Source organism: Cryptomeria japonica, chromosome 6 (genome assembly GCF_030272615.1).
Source record: "Cryptomeria japonica chromosome 6, Sugi_1.0, whole genome shotgun sequence".
Taxonomy (NCBI): domain Eukaryota; kingdom Viridiplantae; phylum Streptophyta; class Pinopsida; order Cupressales; family Cupressaceae; genus Cryptomeria; species Cryptomeria japonica.
This window is the reverse complement of record NC_081410.1, coordinates 395215621-395238004: the sequence shown is the minus strand read 5'-3', so window position 1 is coordinate 395238004 and position 22384 is coordinate 395215621. Positions and strand designations below refer to the sequence as shown.

Sequence of the window (22384 nt, the reverse complement as noted above, 5' to 3'; positions counted from 1 at the left end):
ATCATAAGCCCTAGTTGCTTCCTCAACAATACCAAAAGTGCCAAACGAAACCCTATGTTTCCTACCAGGATCTTTGATCTCTGTGAAAAAATAATGCCAAGTCCTCTTCCTCACTCCTCTCTAGTGAACTTGGAATCCATCATTTGCGAGAGCCATGAGCATTCACAAAAAATTAAACACATTGTCACAACTTAGAAATTGAAAAAATTGAATTTTTTTGCTTGATTATGTAATGCAGGCTTTTAGTTATAGAAAGGAGGGCACCCCTGAAAGCGAGCAAAAAGATAAGGCAGATAGATGAGATGAGAGACTTCCAATTTTGAAAGAGAGTCGCCACATCAATTGCATTTAACTTTTTGCAATTTGACTCATTTGCTTCCAATATGTGTAATTTGTTAAATTCTAAACTATAGTCTCTACTTTGGCTACCAGACAAGATGAGGAACTCTATGTATCAGAAATAGAGATTTTGTTTGCTTAAGTCAGGATAAAAGATGTTTAATTGAAGTCATTTGATTTTAAATTACAATCTCTACTCTCGTAGTGATTTTGTTTGCTTAAAGTAGGATAGAAAATGTTTAGCTTTTTAAAATAAATAAATCTAAATTGGTATAGTTTCTTGTTGTGTACCACATCTTTAATGGTTTTATTTCATTTACATTTAATCAAAATGTTGAATCTTGAATGATAATTTGATATTTGATTTAATAATAATAATTTATTTGATTTAATAATAAATTTATATTTGATTAATAATAAATTTATATTTGATTAATAATGAAATAATCGATAACAATTTAAAAAAATTAAGATTTAAATTTAACTATACTAATCCTCAAATTACCTCACACGAAAGTAATAAACATTAAATAATGTTCATTAAAAAAATCAAGCAACCTCTTCCATATCATATCTATACCATCAAGATTCAAGATCCACCCAAGAATCTTACCGACACGAACACACCTCGACTAACTTCCATTAAGTCTATTAAGCGTTATAAAGATAAACGTACATGAGATATTTGGTTAGTATAAATTGTAGTTTAATCAAATTTTTCTAAATGGTTTTAAAACTTTTGTTGCATACTTTCTAATTTGTTACATAATGTTGTCCCATTATGGGGTTTGAGATTTATTAAAAATAGTATCAAAAAATATTTAACAATGTTAGAATTTTTATTTTTTTTTTAAAAAGCATATATTTATGTTTAAGTTGTTTATTAAGAAGTAAAAAAGATATTGCATTTTTTAGTAATTATTGGATAATTAGTCTAATTTGAAGCAAGATAACGTTCATATTAATAAAAATAAAATTGGTAACAAATTATTAGGGGTAAGAATTTAGAAGTCGAGCATTGTAACTTGTGCTTCTCAAAATCATTCTCAATCTTTTATAGTAGCTTACTTGACATGTCCCTTGCTTATAATTAAGGTTTCATGGTAATATCATCAAATATGACATAAATTATTAGGGGTAAGGATTTAGTAGTCGAGCATTGTAACTTGTGCTTCTCAAAATCATAGGTGGATATTTCAAATCACTCTGAATCTTTTATAGTAGCTTACTTGATAGGTCCCTTGCTTATAATTAAGGTTTCATGGCCATATCATCAAATATGATGTCACATTAACATGATTTTTGTTAAGGTGTCAATTTTTTTCTTCTGTCTATGCAACATAAAAGATGCACCTTTGACTGTATTTATTAATGAATTAAACATTAAAATATAATTCATAGTCATAGTTAAAATTTTATGCACAATTATTTATTTTTAACTTCGTTGTATTTAAATAAATCTAAGCACACATAAAAGAAAAACATCTTAGAATAATCTTGCTTCTTTGAATTTACAAATGTGAAGATAAAGGGAGTGGGAAGTTTGATTATTTGTATAGCCAACTATAATGATATAAAAGGAGTGAGACTACAGTGAGAAGTCTATGGATTCCAATTCATTATAAGATACATCTTGATGGGTTAATTTTTTATAAAGGTAACTTTAGCATTAAATTGTAAAATAGAGTTACTTTAAAAATAAAAAATAATTAGGAAATTTAAAATAATTTAGCAACAAATAAATATTTAGAAAATATAATTGAAGTTTACACATTTTTGAGATTTTTTTCCCCCTTTCTAAGCCTAAATCAAAATTTTAAGATTAACATATTTAACAAAAAATGAAAAATCATTATTCTTACCAAACAATATATAAAAATAAAATTTTGCTATTTATGACTGATAATAATTTAATTTATTTTTTCAAATCATAAATTCTTATTTCACAACTCATAAATTTTTCTATTTGAAAACAACAAAATCCTACTTTAAATCAAAACAATTTTTTGAAATTAATTTAGCGTGCATTATAAAAGTTAATTAAATTTTATATTATTTTAGCATTAAATTTTAAGAGAAATTGTTATGCTCAAACTTAATTAATAATTTGTATTCTCACTTTTAATTACTAATATTTTGAGAATTTTATAAATACATTAACAAGAATAAAATTAATAAAAAAGAATTTAGAGACACTCATGAAAAAACAAAGTATGTAATTTAAACAAGCGAGTCAATTAAATACGATACGAGATTTAAGTAAATGAGAAGTAAAAAAGAAACTCAATTTTTAGCTTTGTTGTAGATTTAATATTTATTTGTGTAAGATTTTGGAATACAAAGTTAAATATGACTCATACTATACTAATGTCACCATAAGCAGTGTATACTTAACAAAAAATCTTAAAGCAAGAACAGACATTTTGAACATGCTATTCATAGCATATTTTATTATTGGCATAGCCATTGCACTTTTATTTGGTGCAAGTGTTATCTTTTACTATAAAACAAAGGGTGAATTCACTAGAGAAAAGTGTTTCGATTAGTCCTTTAATAGGTTGAGTTATATTCAAGACTTTAGTAGTGAAGGGACCTAGATGATTTATAGCCTTGGTGGTTCTTCATGCATCAAGAGTTTCCTCTTTCATGGAGGTAAGAACTCTACTATTTCAAAAAGTTAAATTTTTGTTCTTGTTATGCTTGTTGAAATGATCTTGAGTCACATTTGGAGAAAAACAAGAAGAAGTAAGGTACACATTTTTTTTATTATTATCTAGAAACCACATTTCATTCGTAGAAAAAAATAATTGTAAAGAATGGATAATTTAATCATTATTTTTATGAATTTATAATCATGAATCATTGGTATAGACAACTCTAGGACAAAACCATCATATACTCCGTAATACATCTCTAGGCCTAGTTAATACACTAGGAGGTATGATTTGAATTAATGTAGTGATTCCTCATTCGATCATTCAAGTAGGGGAGAGGACCTAGTAGTTGTGCACCCTAACTTCCTGCTTCTCAAAATCCTACGTGGAAATTTCAAATCACTCCGAAAATTTTACAGCAACTTACTTTGCAAGTCCCCTGCTTATAAATAAGGTTTCAGGGCCACATCATCAAATATGATGCCACATCAGCATGTTTTTTGTCAAGGTGTCCAAAACAACCCCCCAAAAAAGTGAGACCAATAGGTGTCCAAAAGGGACCCAATACTTGTGGAGTTGATGTGGCATCACATGATTGGTTACTTTTCACAACAAATGGTATATTTCATTCAATTATTGGTACCTATCATACAACTATTGGTGCAATGTTGTACAAAAGTTGGACATTAAATTAACAAGTATGGGGGTGTTAAATCAACAACTTCTATCACAAGAATTGGAACACGCTCAACTACTGGGTCCTTTCCTCTAGTTATGCACCCAAAAAATAAAAGGTCAAATGTATTGTGCTTCAACCAAAACCATTCCACGACTTGGATGCAACAAGGAAATAACTTACTGACTTGGGAAGCCAGCTACAAATTTTGGAAACATATATTGAGTATTCTCCATTATCTTGCATCCATTGAAGCGTAACAATTTATACCAGCTATGTTTTATTTTGAACATGATGATTTCGTAATTGAATTTGATAAATGAGATGTGAATGGCATGAGCTATTTTTCTCTTATCGAGACACTAGATATTGAAACATGGGAGGATGAGGCAATTTCAAATTTTAATCAAAGTTTGTAGCATTTTCTTGCAATCTAGTCAATTTTAGCCCTAAGATTCCTTCGCGTGTTAACATATTTTTACGAGCCACTTGAAATGGTGCAAGTTTATTTTCAAGTGGAATTTTGTTTTGGAATGCTGATAAATCATATGAATGGGAAAACACAATAAGAGTAAATGAGGAAATAATACATAATGAGTTTGATTTTGGCAATGAATTAACTACTTGTAAAGCGGAAAAATCGAACCCTAGTCGTTCTCCCCTCCCCAACTCCGAGGAGGGAGAAGGGAGAGTCACTAGGGTTGATGGTTTTCACTTATGAGGGACTTTACATTCAAAAGAGGGGTTGAAACCCACAAGATCCAATCCCACGCAATGCAAGATTGGATTCTATATGAGTTTCAAGGGTTGTGATAGCAAGGATACCCTCTTTTGTAAAGAATGTAGATGGAAAGATTGAACTAGGAATGCATAGAAAGTGAGAAAGATTCACTTATAAACTGAGTTAGGGATATAGGATGGAGCTGCGGACCTGGAATTAGCAGTAAAATGTCGAGACGGTGTTGTCCTGCAAATTTGAGCAAAAGTTGACGGGACGATGGCGCCCGGCGTGCACACGGTCCTCCGAAAAATCCGCGAAACGAAGGGGGATCTGTTCGTCTCTGCACAAGGATTCTAGATCTTCAATTTCAGCCGCGTACCTGCAACCTACACACAGAAAAGCGAAGACGATTGGGGGGTTAGGGATTAGGGGTTTGCCTTTAGGTCAAACCCCGATTTTGGAATTAACCAAGAAATGAGAAAATGTTGTAAATGTAATGTAAAACAAGTACTAATGCCTTGTTGTAAGGATGTTTGTAACCTTATATGCGAAGGTATAGATGTTGTTGTTTGTTGTATGTTGTATGTTGTATGTTGTAGTATGTGATCTCCTCTTCAATGGTTGAATCCTTGTCTTGAATGCAACACCTAGCCTTGAATGGAGACTTAGAATGATCAATTGCTTGAAGGAATGCTTGAATGCTTGAATGCTTGAATAGAGTTTCCACGTCTTGTACACATATCTCCTTCCTCCCCAAATGGGAGAGGAAATGTAGTTTTTATACTTGCCAATTAGGGTTAAAAGACTGATTTTCCCGACCTTAGGCCGACCAGGAAATGTTATTTTCCAATTTGCAAACAAAAAGGCTCGAAGTCCCATAGGAGACCGGGCCCAAAATAGGGCCAGGGACCAGGGCGTTGGGCGCCATGGTCCTGGGGGACCAGGGCACTGGGCGCCCTGGTCCTGAAGGACCAGGGCGCTGGGCGCTCTGGTCCCACCTCCCGGGACAGCAGGGTGCAAGGAGGATCAGGCCAGGGTGCTGGAAAAATGCAGTTTTTAGTGTCGTGAGCAAGTTTCGGGGTCTCCATTCAGGTTTAGTGTTGCGTCGCCATCGTGAAGACCCAAATGCGGTCAAAATTGCAAGTGTCGCAATTTTAGGATGCTACATTTAGCCCCCACTTTAGCGGGAGTATAAGCGTACGCTCATACTTCTGGTAAAGTACAAGGAAACAACATTGAAAAACTTTCACCACGTCAAGGAGGCAAGATACACCAAGCCCCCAGTGGACTAAGGATCTTACGACTTCGATTGACAAGGTAAAAGGGAAGATCACGAGGGAGAACCATGACTGTCAGTAGCAAGGTTCCCTCACTATGAGTCATGCAAGAAAGATATCAAAAATTTTCAAGGCAAAGCTAAATTTGTCAAGAAATTTTCAAGTATCTTGAAAAGATATGAACGGGATGTATGCCCCCCTACGTTAAAGCGATCGCACATGCCTCACCGGGGGTGATTGCTTTAAGGTAGTGATACATATAAGAAAATGAAAAAGGGAAAGGAGCACGTTATCACAAGGATTTAGCCCCCAAGTGTGAGATAAGCCCAAGGATAATAGACACAAAACACAAAGCACGAGGTGACTTCGCTTTCCTCGGGGTCAGTATGCTATATGATAATTCATGTATATCATATGTATGTATGCATAATTGTTCTTCATTCCCCAATCAAGGAAGGTCACCTAGAAGAAGGGAACACATGTGTCTTTTGAGTCAACATGAGAGAGATCGAGAGATCTCAATGCTTTGCATCGTCCTCAAGTAGACAACACTAAGGACAACAAAAAGAAGAATGAGAATAACACATAGAAGAAGTAACGAAAGAGAGGAGGAGAGAATCTGCTATGCTAATGAAACTAGTCTAGCACGTCATCTACCCCCCGATCTTGCTGATCAATGTTTCGGGAAGGCAGGGAACATGCTAGAGGAGGAACATCCAACACAGCAGATGGAGCTATCACAAGATCCAAACAAGGGCTATGTTCATATCCCAAGCCACGGTGTTCTTGTCTAGGAGCTAGGATAAGTGCTTTAGAAAATTCGTTAGATAAATGGTTATCAATATCAACAAGTTCATATTCACTATCAGAATGAACAGGAGAAGTAGCATTTTCATCATGAATAACATTTTCATCTATATCATCATCAAGATTTATAAAAATAGGATCTTTAACTCGCACAGGATCAAGACCATCATGCATCTTATGTTTAGGAGATTTTGGCTCAATCATCGGCTGAGGAGAAAATGGAATAATGCTTGTTGAAGGTGTTTTTGGGGATTGCAAAGTTTGAGCTCTAAGACGACGCTTTCGCCGGCGTTCACGTGCAGAACGATTTCGTCTAGTCTTAGTAGGAAGTTGAGAAGATTGAGGAGGAGGAATGTTCTCATCCTTATCACTTGGGTGTTTAGGTTGTGGTCTCTTAGGCTGAACAATAGGAGAAGAGGAAGGTCTCTTCTCTCCATAAGAGGAAGGAGGAGGAACTGCTCCATATAAAGGAGGAATATTTGGTTTTGGAAGGAGACCAAGTCCATCATGACGAGGAGGGATATGTCTACTTTTAGGAAGTTTATTAATCATAGGCATAGTCACATCCATAGGGATGGGTTGGGAATCTTCTTGAGGAAAGACATTAGTTTTATTTTTCAAAGGAAGAACTTCCTTCTCAAGAATGATAGGAATGTCAAGTTTAGGTGTTCTAGGTTCACTTAGAGATAGGATCATATCTGTTTTCCACTTTTGATAAGATTTGAAAAGATGATCACTTCGCGGAGGAAGAGATTGGAATTGTTTAGGCCAAAAGTAATCAAGAGGAACGCTAGAAGTTCTTTCAGCTGGTTTAAAGAGACTATGATTGATAGTAACAACTTCACCATTATGGGGAAATTTCAAACACTTGTGAATAGGAGAAGCGATAGCTTTCATGGAAGATAGCCAAGGATAGCCAAGCTTCACACGAAATTGTTCGGAAGATGGAATAATAGCAAAGTTCACATCAAGGGATTTGTTATGGACCTCAATAGGTAATGTAATAGAACCAATTGCAGGAGAAGAAAATGCATCAAATAGTTTCACAACCACATCTGTTTTGTCATAGATAACTTGATTCAATTGCAAAGTAAAAAGAAATTCTTCAGTAATGACATTAACCATACAAGAAGGATCAATAAGCACTCCACGGCAAGGTGTATTTTTGACTTTTGCAACTATATATAAAGGACCATCAGGTGCCCTGATAGTTTCGCTAGAATCAAAGGTGATGGAAAGTTCTTTAGGGATTTTCTGTTGCTCTACAAAGTTAATCACATTCGGAGTCATAGACACGAGATCATCAGGTGAGACAGAGGAATCAGTAGTATCAATCGCATTAGAGGTATGAGAAGGTAATGGATCAGTGAAAATCTGAAGATTTTGGTTAGGAGGAGCTACAGATGTATTGCCTTTATCATTTACACCAGAAACAAAGATAGTATTATTATCAATCAAATCTTGAATTTTCCCCTTTAAAGCAAAACATTTGTCAGTATCATGCCCAGGTTGACGATGAAATTGACAAAAAGATTTGTTATCAAAATAGGGTGAACTAATCTTTGCAGGATCAATTTGCCTTGTAGGAGGAAGAGTAAGCACATTTTGTTCCAATAACTTATTCATAATACTATGCAATGATTCATTCAAAGGAGTAAACTTTCTTTCTTTCTTGAAAAACTTAGAAATAGGAGACACACCTGATGCTGCATTCACATTGTTGTTGATGATGTTTTCATTGAATTTAATGGACTCTCTGTTCGGTTTAAACTTCCCAAATGGTTGTTGACTACTATCACCCTTATCACTCGGAGTCATAGGATGTGATTGTTCCATTTGACTCACAGTCAGTTGATAATTGTGAAGAGTTGCGCACAACTGTTGGAAAGAAGTAAACTCAGAAAACAAGAGTTTTTCTCTAATGTCTTTTTGTAAATTAGAAATAAAGATTCTTTGAATATCATTGTCAGGCACTGGAAAAGAAATTTGAGCATACAAATGCTTATATCTACCAATGAAATCAGTCACTTTTTCTTTAACACCTTGTTTACAATGCATTAAATCAATCAAAGTAACTTTAGGACTTATATTGTTTTGAAATTGTTGAATGAAAGCATTTGCAAGTTGTTCGAAAGAAGTAATAGAATAGGAAGGCAACGAGCAATACCATTGTAGGGCTTTGTCTCTTAATGTTCTAGTAAATAGTTTTGCAAGCAACCTTTGGTCATAAGCAAAATCAGTACATATTGTTTGAAAGGTCTTAACATGTGTTAGAGGATCACCCTTACCATTATAAAGCTCCAGATGTGGAATTTCAACATGTTTAGGGGGAATAGCTCGAACAATGTCAAGAGAAAGTGGACTCGCAACATCAAATGTGGGCACACTAAACTTAGATTGATTCATAGAGGCAATTTGTTGCTGTAAAGAAGAGACAGTTTGTGCAAGATTATTAATGGTCACTTCAGTCGAAGAGTTCATATTAGACGTGTTAGATTGTGATGGAGGTGTTATGTTATTGAAAGAAGGTAGAGAGTAAGGTGGTGGGACACTATGATAGTTAGTCATAGGAGAAGATTGGAAAAGAGGAACACTACAAGGAGGAATGGAAGGGTTAAATGAATTGCCCCCTTGCGTCATGTTCATTTGTGGTGATATAATAGGAACACTCATTGAAGGAATGAATGAAGAAGTTGGATTGAATGAAGGAAGAGGGTTAATTGAAGAAGAGGGATTGCCCCCATGACTGGTGATCATAGGAGGAATGTCTTGTGTTGAAGTAGTCATTATGTTTGATGTAAAAGTAGGTATACTAGCAATAGGAGTCGTCAAAGGAATAGAATGATTGTCTTGAGTAGGAGGTTGTGTATAACCTAAGGTTTCGGCACAACTTTTCATAGGCATCACATTTGAATCCACAATGTGTGCAATACCACGCAAAATATCAATTCCATTCTTATCACTTTGAAGCATACGTTTTAGACCCTCAATTAAAGGAAGAGCTTGACTATCAGGGTATTCTTGAGACATCCATTGTCGAAAATCGTCAAATTGGTTATCCAATTTTGAAAGTTGTTCTACAGAAACCTCATGGAGAGCTTCTTCATCATTAAGAGGATTAGAGGAATTACCCATGTCCTCGTTAAAAAGACCATTCAAATTAGGTTCCATCTCCTCAGTAATTAAACCTTGGAAGGACTTAATTCTAAGGCTTCGTCTAACGGGAATAGTGTAAGTAGGACTTATTGTTGTAAAACTCATGCACTAAAGAGAGAGAGAAGATTTTGAATTTTTAGAGGTAGCAAATTTCAGTAAAACCAGCCAATCTTCTAGATTTAAGCTGTTAAATACAATCAGGACAATCTCCCGAAATTTCAGAAAAAATGTCCGGGACCGTGGCGCTCGGGGTGCACACGGTCCTCGCAGTTTTTTTCGAAATTTGCAGGGATGAAAGTTATGATGATTTTACAGCTAACCTAAAAAAAATTGAGTGATTTTACGATCTGTAGATAGGCCAAATTAAAGTTGCAATCTCAAAATTGAACCCTACCAAGATTGTCGAAAAATGCAAAATTTGAATTTTGAAAAAGAGAGGGAAACTGAAATTTTGAATTTTATGATTTTAGAGGGAATACCAAAAGCAATGCAAGTTTTGAAATTTGAAAGTTGACTCAATTTCACGCAAAATTCAATTTTGAAAGCGGAAATCAAAGTTGTTGTAATTAAGCACTTAATTTCAAAAGTCACAAATTGCAAAAATTTGAATAAATCACTGAAATTTCGAATGAATGCTAACACACTTTTCAGATTTAGGACTGTAAGAAACACAATTTTGACACAAATTTCAATTTCAACAATTTTTGAATGATTAGAAGCCTCAATCCAAGCAATCACTAGACCAACTTTGAATGTAATTTTGAAGGTTGATTAGAAGCTTCAATCCAAGCAATCACTAGACCAACTTTGAATGTAATTTTGAAGGTGTTAAAATTGATAAAATCAGCCAAAATTCTGGATTTTAGCAGGAAAATACAGTAAGATCTCGCTCCCAAAATTTCGGAAAAAATGTCGGGGACGATGGCGCTCGGAGTACACACGGTCCTCGCAACTTTTTTCCAAATTTTCAGGGATGAAAGATATTATGATTTTATTGCGGAATCCAAAGTTACAGCTGATTTGGAGGTGTTTTGATTAGTGAAATTATCAGTCAAAGGTTGAATCAAGAGGGTTTCAAAATTTAGGGTTTTGACACTTAACCACTTAATTTTCAAAATCAAAGCACAAATATGAATTGATAATTTGTAATAGAAGGGCAGATCTGAAACAAGCATCAACAATTAAACATTTCACAAGTTTAATTACTTAAAAAGAAAATTTAGGGTTTTTATGCAATCAACCTCTAAAATTTTGCAAAAGATCAAACATGGAAATATAATTAGGAAAGAAAATTTTTCAGATCTAACTATGAATAATCAGAAAGGATTTTCACATCGGGTTCACCAAAATGTAAAGCGGAAAAATCGAACCCTAGTCGTTCTCCCCTCCCCAACTCCGAGGAGGGAGAAGGGAGAGTCACTAGGGTTGATGGTTTTCACTTAGGAGGGACTTTACATTCAAAAGAGGGGTTGAAACCCACAAGATCCAATCCCACGCAATGCAAGATTGGATTCTATATGAGTTTCAAGGGTTGTGATAGCAAGGATACCCTCTTTTGTAAAGAATGTAGATGGAAAGATTGAACTAGGAATGCATAGAAAGTGAGAAAGATTCGCTTATAAACTGAGTTAGGGATATAGGATGGAGCTGCAGACCTGGAATTAGCAGTAAAATGTCGAGACGACGCTGTCCTGCAAATTTGAGCAAAAGTTGACGGGACGATGGCGCCCGACGTGCACACGATCCTCCGAAAAATCTGCGAAATGAAGGGGGATCTGTTCGTCTCTGCACAAGGATTCCAGATCTTCAATTTCAGCCGCGTACCTGCAACCTACACACAGAAAAGCGAAGACGATTGGGGGGTTAGGGATTAGGGGTTTGCCTTTAGGTCAAACCCCAGTTTTGGAATTAACCAAGAAATGAGAAAATGCTGTAAATGTAATGTAAAACAAGTACTAATACCTTGTTGTAAGGATGTTTGTATCCTTATATGCGAAGGTATAGATGTTGTTGTTTGTTGTATGTTGTATGTTGTAGTATGTGATCTCCTCTTCAATGGTTGAATCCTTGTCTTGAATGCAACACCTAGCCTTGAATGGAGACTTAGAATGATCAATTGCTTGAAGGAATGCTTGAATGCTTGAATAGAGTTTCCACGTCTTGTACACATATCTCCTTCCTCCCCAAATGGGAGAGGAAATGTAGTTTTTATACTTGCCAATTAGGGTTAAAAGACTGATTTTCCCGACCTTAGGCCGACCAGGAAATGTTATTTTCCAATTTGCAAACAAAAAGGCCCGAAGTCCCATAGGAGACCGGGCCCAAAATAGGGCCAGGGACCAAGGACCAGGGCGCTGGGCGCTCTGGTCCCACCTCCCGGGACAGCAGGGTGCAAGGAGGATCAGGCCAGGGTGCTGGAAAAATGCAGTTTTTAGTGTCGTGAGCAAGTTTCGGGGTCTCCATTCAGGTTTAGTGTTGCGTCGCCATCGTGAAGACCCAAATGCGGTCGAAATTGCAAGTGTCGCAATTTTAGGACGCTACACTACTATAAGTAACAACATGTAATGATTGTTTTAAATTATTATTAATTAATCATTTATTTGTGTTATCCAAGCTAATATTAATAGTTGAAATAAAATCTATATTTAAAAGTAACTTAGCTTTCAATTTATTTATATTCAATCAATCATTGTGTTATCTAAGATAATATTAAATAATTGAAATAACACTGATTTTTAGAATTAACTTGACTTACACGAATTGGAATTTATTTTGCACTTTTCTATTGTTGATGTTTAGTAAACTAAAAATGTATGCATTAAAATGAACGATAGAACATAATCAAATTATTACAAAGTAAAATATCATCTAGAGCGATGAAAAATTCATGTTGGTGTTATCCATGAGATATGATGAAACATAATTCATGTACATTGTTGTAGCTATGTTGTCCAATAGTTATACTAATGTACAAAACTGTAAACAAAAAATGCTTGTTGGGACCTACGTGCATGAGCAAAGGGGTTGTTGATGGTGGTTTTAGCTCAAACAAATCTAAGTGGAATGATAGAATACTCTACTTTTCTTTAAAAACAAAAAAATAAAGGTCAAAAGTTTCTTACCAATCAGGTTTTGACTACGTTGGAAAGCTATGTGGCCTATGTGATTTGTTAACAAGGGGACCATTTGCTAGTATAAATCAAATTTTGACAAAGATAAACAATCAAATAATTAAGATCTACTAAAAATAAATGATTCAATCTTCTAAAATACAGTTTGGAAGTACTTTCTTAGATTTTCTAACAAAAGAAGAGAGATCTAGAATTCCTAGCCTAGACCTTCATCTATCTTAAGCTAATCTACAATAAAAAAATATCAGAATATGATTGGAGTTAGAAAAAAGGAAAAACTCAATGAATAAATGAACAATTACAAGCCACATTTCATTTAGTAGGTTTGAAAGATTGATAAGATTAAAAACCCAATTTTGTAATGGTTAGTATTCTACATTGTCATCCACAAAATTATACAAGAATCTAAGGGAAACGTAACATATGGTATTTCACATTGCATGCAATTAAAACACCATATTTCATTCTCAAATTTAAGAAACAACTTCATGAAAGCATGATTGAACTGCATGTTCCATTAGATTATTCAACTTAGAAAAAAGAAAATGAAATACATCATTGCCAATATTAGAGTGGTGATGGAAATGTTAGGTATTATCCTTTGATTGATACCAAAATTTGCAATTTTAGAATGTAATGTAATTCTTACATTGATATTGCATAAGTTCACATGAAATAATATGTCCAATCCCTAAAAAAATTCTACAAGGAGACAATAAACAACAACCTTGGGTGCCCAAACTTTTAGGATCTCAACCCTTTAATTAAACCCTAATTTTGATGATTGGAACTAAAAGTAGAAAAACTACAATTACAAGTGAGTTTGGCTTTCTAAAGTCACTTTTAAAACTTAAGAATTTACTTGAATTGATTTATTATATTTATTTAAAATACCAATAAAAAAAATGAATTTAATGAATATCCTAATAGTAGAAGATAACAAACCTAGCCTAGATTATTCAACTTACAAAAAAGAAAATGAAATACATCATTGCCAATATTAGACTAGTGATGGAAATGTTAGGTATTATCCTTTGATTGATACCAAAATTTGCAATTTTAGAATGTTTAATGTAATTCTCACATTGGTATTGCATAAGTTCACATGAAATAATATGTCCAATCCCTAAAAAAATTCTACAAGGAGACAATAAACAACAACCTTGGGTGCCCAAACTTTTACGATCTCAACCCTTTAACTAAACCCTAATTTTGATGATTGGAACTAAAAGTAGAAAAACTACAATTACGAATGAGTTTGGCTTTCTAAAGTAGCTTTTAAAACTTAAGAATTCACTTGAATTGATTTATTATATTTATTACAAATACCAATAAAAAAATGAATTTAATGAATATCCTAATAGTAGAAGATAACAAACATAGCCTAGAAAAATCTCTAGGGTGATGGCCTTGTTCGTTTCATTCATGTTGTTGGTGTAAATAATTATTCATCATGGATATTATTACACTTTACTTAAGTTTACTTAAGTACATGCATTTAATAGTAGTTTGGGTAGGAGACACTTGGGTGTTTGTGCCACATTGGGATAGTGTGTGTAGGAGAATTTCCACCTTTTATGGTGTTGATCTTATCTTGTTGTTACATTCCACCTCATATGGAATATTATTGTTTCTCCTACCTACCCACACCTATTTTCTACCTACCCTTGTTTCTTATTGAGCCATATGTCATGTTTGTGTGCTCACATATCCATATAGGCTTGCCTATATAAGCAGGCTCATCTACATTGTTTGTACGGGCAATCAATCAACATCTTGTAATGATCCAGTTGATCATATTTTGCATCTTGATAGAATACAGTTTATTCCTATCATCTATTTTGTTCTCTCTTATTTGTGCTTTCCATTGCCTCTAGATCTTGGCAAAATCTCACATGGTATCAAAGCCATTAGAGTGTCAATGGTTTGCCAATTGAGAGAAATTTGATGCTATTTGGGGTTGTGTATTTTGGAGCTTTCTATTGGAGGTTATTATTGACTGAGGTTACCATTGGATTGAGGAGGTCCAAGAAAGTCAGTTTTGCCTTTTGTTTCATCCAAATCGGACTTCAAAGGCCAAATCTAGAGGCGTTTGAAGTTTGAAGTTGCGACGAAAATTTTCCAAAAATTATAATTTTGCATGCAATTTTCAAATAGTGATATCTCACTCATCTGGACTCCTTTTTTCGAGCAATTTTTTTTTTGCTTTGGGGTAGAATTTTGTGATCTATATAGTGGTGCAGGAGTTTTCTAATTTTCGGATACATTTTTTTTTGAAATCGTGAAATCTCAATTTTTACAACTTTAGAGGCTTCATTTGGGCTCATATGGACTCCTTTTTAGGTGCCGTTTTTTTTTAAAGTGCATAATTTTTTTGTCTAATTTCATAATCTGCCATTAGTTTGTAGTGATTGTGAGTAGAAATTGTACTTTTAGTATTTGGCCTTTTTTTGGCCTATTTGGTACTTGTATTTTGCTTGGATCTCAGTTTAGATCACTAGCAGTATTTGTTGAAGTCTCTTATATCTCATTTTGAGAAGTTGTAATAATTAAAATTAGAAGTCTGGACTTTGCCATTATTTGCAAGTGCCAACATGATATTTTTATGGGGAGTCAGTTGTTCATTTATATCTCTTGGTGAAATTCCATTCAGAGGCATCTTCATCTGCAGTATTCTACAAGGCTTCTTTGTTGGTGGCATCATTTTCATGTTTCCACATTTGAATTTTTATCACAATGTATGCTCTTGCTTGAGTAATGTTGTACTCACACTATCATAAAGTGCCACACCTCTTTGTATCTTGTCATTGTTGACATATTTGATGTAATCCTCTTATACACGTAGATTAAGAATATCTTGTGAGACTTGGTGCATGGCTCTAGTTGAGACTTAGATTGTACATATTTGTGCATGACTCCCATGAGACTTAGATTGTACTAGTATTTTTGCCATTTACGAGTATCCAGATGATGCTCAAAGCAGGTTGTCTCCATGCCTGATCTTCATTTTGTTGCAGCGAGTGATTCATCATCATCGACATTGGTACTTGGTTTTGTCACACTTTGACATTATTGGTGCAACATTGTCTCTCTTTCTTCCTTATGGGGAGGTATTTTGGTAAGCATTATTGGACCATCTTTGCAGGAGATTTGACATTGAGGGCAGGATTCATGGTCTCCTCTTCTCTCTTATGGGTACCTAACATTCATCATTGAGAGCATTGTGTGCTTTCATCATCTCTCTTTTGGGGGAGGGTTTTTTCCCATTGGGTTTTTCTCTCTTTCCCTGCATTTGTTCATGGGTACCCAACATGGCCTCGTAGTCGGGACCCATCTTGCATTGCTTAAGTTGCATTGTAGACTTTAGTGCATTCCCCTAAGTTGCACTTAAGGGGGGGGGGTGTTGGTGTAAATAATTATTCATGTTGGATATTATTACACCTTACTTGAGTTTACTTAGGTACATGCATTTCATAGTAGTTTGGGTATGAGACACTTGGGTGTTTGTGCCATATCAGGATAGTGTGTGTAGGAGAATTTCCACCTTTTATGGTGTTGATCTTGTTACTACTTTATCACATCCACTTATTGTGGAGTGATAATTCCACCTTCGGTGGGTGATTCGCCTCATGTGGAATATTTTATTGTTACTCCTACCTACCACACCTATTTCCTACCTACCCTTGTTCTTATTGAGCCACATGTCATATTTGTGTGCTCACATATCCATATTGTCTTGCCTATATATGCAGGCTCATATTCATTGTATGTAACAATTGATGATCGAGTTGATCAGTATTTTCATCTTGATAAAATACAGTTTATTCCTATCATCTATTTTGTTCTCTCTTATTTGTGCTTTCCATTGCCTCTAGATCTTGGCAAAATCTGTGTACATGGGTACCTAACATGGCCTCGTAGTCAAGACCCATCTTGCATTGCTTAGTTGCATTGTGGACTTTAGTGCATTCCCCTAAGTTGCACTTAAGGGGGGGTGTTGGTGTAAATAATTATTCATCATGGATATTATTACACTTTACTTAAGTTTACTTAGGTACTTACATTTAATAGTAGTTTGGGTATGAGACACTTGGGTGTTTGTGCCACATTGGGATAGCGCGTTTAGAAGAATTTCCACCTTTTATGGTGTTGATATTATCTTGTTGTTACATTCCACCTCATATGGAATATTATTGTTTCTCCTACCTACCCACACTTATTTCTACCCTTGTTTCTTATTGAGCCACATATCATGTTTGTGTGCTCACATATCCATATAGCCTTTCCTATTTAAGCAGGCTCATCTACATTGTTTGTACGAGAAATCAGTGAACACCTTGTAATGATCCAATTGATCATATTTTGCATCTTGATAGAATATAGTTTATTCCTATCATCTATTTTGTTCTCTCTTATTTGTGCTTTTCATTGCCTCTGGATCTTGGCAAAATCTCACACATGTTAGGACCCTTATGATATTGGAGCTTTATCTTCTTAGAACATATCATTGACGTCTTGATCTAGCTTTAAATCTCTCCAAACTTGGTCAAGTCTTCCTAGAACCATCTTAGGATAGCCTTGGCCTTCACCATCTTATCAAAGGTTTCTTTAGATATTTGCTATGGAGGGAATTTATGAATTCCTTTATTGTCCTTTTTGTTGGTCAAACCAATGAAGAATTCTTCCAAAAAGTACAAGGACGTTCCTCAATGAACTTATCTATCCTAACCATTACCTTGCAAACTAAGTATTTCAATTATCACCTTGCTCCCTAGAGCTTATAATCTTTCTCTTAATTTTGAGTTAGCAAAGATGATTCCTTTTGGGTCTTGATGCAAAGCATCCTTTTTCAATGCGACCAATAATGTAGGGGCAGGTGTAGTTGAATTGATTGGTCAGACCAAGTGATTAATGTATGAACTAAGTTATCCCGTTTGAGCTTTGAGTTTTTCCTTTCTATTTCATGTATGTCTTCATCTAGTCAAGTATTGTAGATACAACTAATCGTAATTACTACTTTTTTACCTCTCCAGTTAAGGATCTCAAATTGACCTATTGTATTGCATAGTCCCCACGTGTCATATGTGATTTTGACTTATCCACCACATGGATAATTACCAAAACCTCTCTTGTACCTTGTTCATACACAAATATTGTAGAGATTCTCTTTTCCCTCTCATTGTTAGGTTGGGCATTAACCATTTCTACTAGTGGAGATAAATCTTCCTCCTAGACATATGTCCATTATCTCTTCTGCAAAGTATGGTTGAGCTAAACTAGGAGACTTGAATTTTTAGCTCGATAAGAACAAGTAGAGGATAAAAGGAAGGGGGAGTCAAAATTACAGTCTTAGTAGTTCCTTGAGATCCCTTACTCTATTATTTTTAGGAAGTTCCTATGTCTTGCACTGAGGTGTCAATATTTCTTATTTCCAAATGACTTCAATTTTTAGCCTGATAAGAAAAGGTAGAGGATAAAATGAAGGGGGAGTCAAAATTATAGTCTTAGTAGTTCCTTGAGATCCCTCACCTTGTTATTTTTATAAAGTTCCTATGTCTTGCACTAAGGTGTCAATATTTCTTATTTCCAAATCCTTTAGAATTTCATCCATCTATTCACCACTATCCTTAGGTTGGTTCACTTTCTTAACATGAGAAGGTGAAGGTATTGGTGCATGTGTGGGAGGATGAGGTGGTAAAGGAATAAGAGATTCATGAGATAGACTAGAAATATAAGGTGGATATGGAGGAGGTTGAGGATCATGGGGTGGTGAGGGAATATATTACCTTGCAAGAGATGGAGATGGTGACCTAATAAGAGGAGGGAATTGAGAAACTATCTTCTTTGTTTTGATGAGTGGGGATATTATCTTCTTCATCCTCACTATCACTAGATTCTACAATGATTATCTTTTCTCCCCTTTCCCTTTTTGTGGCTATAAGCCTAGTTTATATTTTTTGCTTCACTTCTCCCATTGTTGCACTTGATGATTCCCCAACTTGTTCTTTGTTTTTCTCAACCTTAGAATTTGGGTCTACATGAAATATGATGTTTCTAGCCACAACAATGATCTAACTATAACATTTGTGGCTTTATTATTTATTTATTTATTTTTCTTGCATCGATTAATCCACTACATCTATTGGTTGGTCAAATATCCTCTCAATGTTGAATGAGGGATGAAAAATCTCCTTTAATATTTTCCCCAAGTTATTTTATCTCATTATATGCAAAGTTAACTTACAATAATCCTTGATCCTTACTTCATGCTTGTTTGGGGAGTTAGGGCAGTGGTCTTCTAGAGTGGGTTCATGTTTAAAATATGCCACTATTATCAAGCTAATCTTTTCAATGTGATCAAATTTAGCCCTTATATGTCCAATTAGGTCCATGGATAAAGAATCCATCTTGAAATTTATGTAGTCTTAGCTTTGTGCATGTTGGCACAAGATTATACACCCACCTTGATGGGGAATATATACCCAGGCTTTTGTTTGTTGACCACTAGCTTATGAATCTCTACAACTTGCCTATAGAGCTCCAATAAGATTAACTTGTCATTAGGATACCCAGGTATCCTGGAAGGTGCCTTGTGGAAACCTACAACTTTGATATATGTGAATGTCTTGAATTAGATATACTAATTTTCTCAATTTACTAAGTCACTAGTCACTTTTAGAGACAACCTTTAAGAAAAATGATTGTCAAGCCCTTTTATGATTCACAAACATAAAACGAGCTTGTAGGGAATAGAGCCTAATTATCCTCCCAATTTAGAAGTTTTTTATTTAAGTCATATTTGGATCCCTATAAGTAGTGCATAGTTGATTTGAAGCTATCACTTATCTATTGAGACCTTCATTAAATACAAACAACATCATTTGTTAAATGACCTACCAATTGACAAATTTTTCCTAATTTTGACCTTCTCGTTACACACCACGATACGATTGCTAGTTATTTATGTTATTGAATTAAATATACATGAAAATAGGGTTCACCTGCTAGCTCAAACGGTTGGCATGGTCATGCTCAGGCTTTGGGTTTGTCCCATGTAGGTCCAAGGTTCGATTCACTCCGACCGGGTTTACCCTGCCGCATGCCGCGTTTGAGCCTCGACTTGTAGCTCCAATGGACTAGTCTCGCCTCCGCTCGCCCTCTCCGTCCCCCAAAACCTGGCACAAAAAATAATCCCAGGGCAAGTGTGATTGAGGTCGCTGGGCAGAGTCGCAAACCATAAGGTTGGGGATACCATTGGGTTATATATATATGAAAATAAAATTCATACCACTAGCTTCTCAAATTTTTAAAAATTATTTTTTTAAAGTTTAAATTGCATTCAAAATCATGAGACCACCCACCCTAAAATACACTTAAAACCATCACTTAGGCAAGGGTCCCATGGAAGGGGCTTAAGCTTCTATTTTTAAGAAAGAGGAGGTCCCGTGATTTTTTTTTTTTTTTTTTGCTACATGATTATTTAGAATCTTTTCCTAAGCTTTCATATATGAGTGGGTGAAAATGTGGTAGGGCTAGAAATTGCCCCACCTAGGCTTGGAATTTGACAGCCACGCTTGCTTGTCATATGAATTTTTTAAGATGATTTTGTTATTGCAATGCCTTTCATTTGACGTTTTAAGACAAATATTAATTGCCAAAAAAATATTTGATTTAGATAAAGTATTCAAAATATTATTTTCTCTCACAAAAAACTTAATGGTAATTTTAAAGTTTTTAATTGTGGTTGTCTACAATTTAATTTGAAAAAAGATGGCAATTAAAATGTAGATGCTATTTCTTGAAAAGAAATGAAAATCCTTGTGCTTACATTATTTGTATCACACATATGATATCTTATATAGATAAAAAGAGTGTTAAAATTTAGGAAAGAAAGATAAATCAACACTATATGCAAAATTTTAAATTTACTATGTAAGTTTCTAAATTCATACCAAAATATCTTGCTTATAATTAAAATAGAAATTAATTTAAAAATTAATATTAAAATATTAATTCATTTTCTAAATTCATATTAAATATATTTAAAATAAATAAATTGACTCTAAATTCATGTAAAAAATTAAATACTAAAAATTCATATTGAAATATTATAAAAATAGAAACAACTCTATGTTACGATTTCAAAATATATTTTTTTTAATGATAAACATTCTAAAATAATATATACGAATATTAAAAATTATAATACTATATAATTTATAGTATAAAATTCCTCACATATCTAACAATTCAAACTCTATATTTTTAAAGGAAGCACCCTCCTTGGAACCCAGCCTCAACATCCTCCGAAAATTGAAAATTTTGAGGAACTCCTCTCCATGAGGTTGCAGCCTAAAAGACCACTCACCGTCAAAATAGTCCCGGACTTTTTTCTTTCGACTATCGTCCTTGCTCTGGAAGTTGGGATAGGAGGTTGTTGAAACTTGATCGACGTTCAATGCAGGAGTAAGGTTTAAACCCTAAACTACAACTGTGGAAGCTTGTTGGGCAATTATCAGCTATGGCAGCGGACATGAAGTCTAAGACGAAAAATGGTTTAACAGAAAAACTATTCTCTCATTTAGACCCGCCATTATCCGAAGAAACTTTGAAAGTATTGAATGAGAGCGGGTTTCATTACTGTACGCCTGTTCAGGCTGCCACAATCCCTCTGTTATGTTCATACAAGGACGTTTCCGTTGACGCCGCCACCGGCTCTGGGAAAACTCTCGCCTTTGTTGTTCCGCTAATTGAAATTCTCAGGCGCCTAACTGATCCTCTCAAGCCTTATCAGGTCTTCCTCTTTTCTTGTCTTTTATATTTTTTCACTACATTTTGTTTTATAAAAAAATGGTAATGCCCCTTTTTAACTCTTCGGGCCTCTGTACATGTCTCTCAATACTTGTACATAGCTGCCTCAGCCAATCACAACTATAGAGAAAGTAAATTACATGGAAATTGATACTTTAAGGAGTATAAGAATCATTTTACAGTCTTTATATTAGACGTACAGCATACACGATGGTGAGTTTCTGTTGCAATTGATTCATTTCAGACTAAATCTGTTAATGTGCTAGATGACTAGGGGCTGGTGTCTTCTGCAGTAGCACCTACCTTCCGCCTTCATATTTCCACATCATTTTCCAGAGGTGGGGGAGATTGGAGGTAGTATAAATCTATTAAGCTGCCTAGGATGATGGAAGAGTTGATGAAAAAAGGATGTTAATTTTTCCGGTGGATGTGTTGGGTTCGAAAACTGATGTTTCACTTCCTTGAACAAATCTCACTTTCAAGGCTAGTTTGTCATCACGAAGGTTTCAAATGCCGTTTTGATATACTTTTAGCAATACATCCCTAATTCTAAGCTGAGCTCGAAGCGTTGGAGAGAAAATTTACTCTAGTAGAGTTGACCTTTAACTCTTCATGTACCATGGATGAATAGGTTTCACCTTCATGATGGTGACCCTGGTCTGGAAAGTAAGATTCTGTTCTATGAAGAGGAGCAACGGTTCTGGGACCCGACAGGATGTATGGTTTAATTAGTCCAACTGGTCAGAAAGTGGTGGGTCTGGGTATGGGTTTAATTTTCACTTTGGAAATGGCAAGCACAACCGGTACTTTTG

The 22384-nt window shown here is 34.9% G+C and overlaps 1 protein-coding gene across 2 annotated transcripts in view; it reads left to right on the top strand.

Annotated features, from left to right (window-relative positions):
* The first annotated feature begins 21026 nt into the window (after positions 1 to 21026).
* LOC131038307 (DEAD-box ATP-dependent RNA helicase 18) overlaps positions 21027 to 22384 on the top strand; it is an 85336-nt gene continuing 83978 nt past the window's right edge. For both annotated transcript variants that reach the window (XR_009358210.1, XM_057970667.2), the window contains exon 1: positions 21027 to 21555. Coding sequence is in view for 1 of the 2 variants with exons in the window: in XM_057970667.2 (XP_057826650.1) it covers positions 21283 to 21555 (273 nt within the window). In the remaining variant the exon portion in view is untranslated. The remainder of the gene's footprint in view (positions 21556 to 22384) is intronic.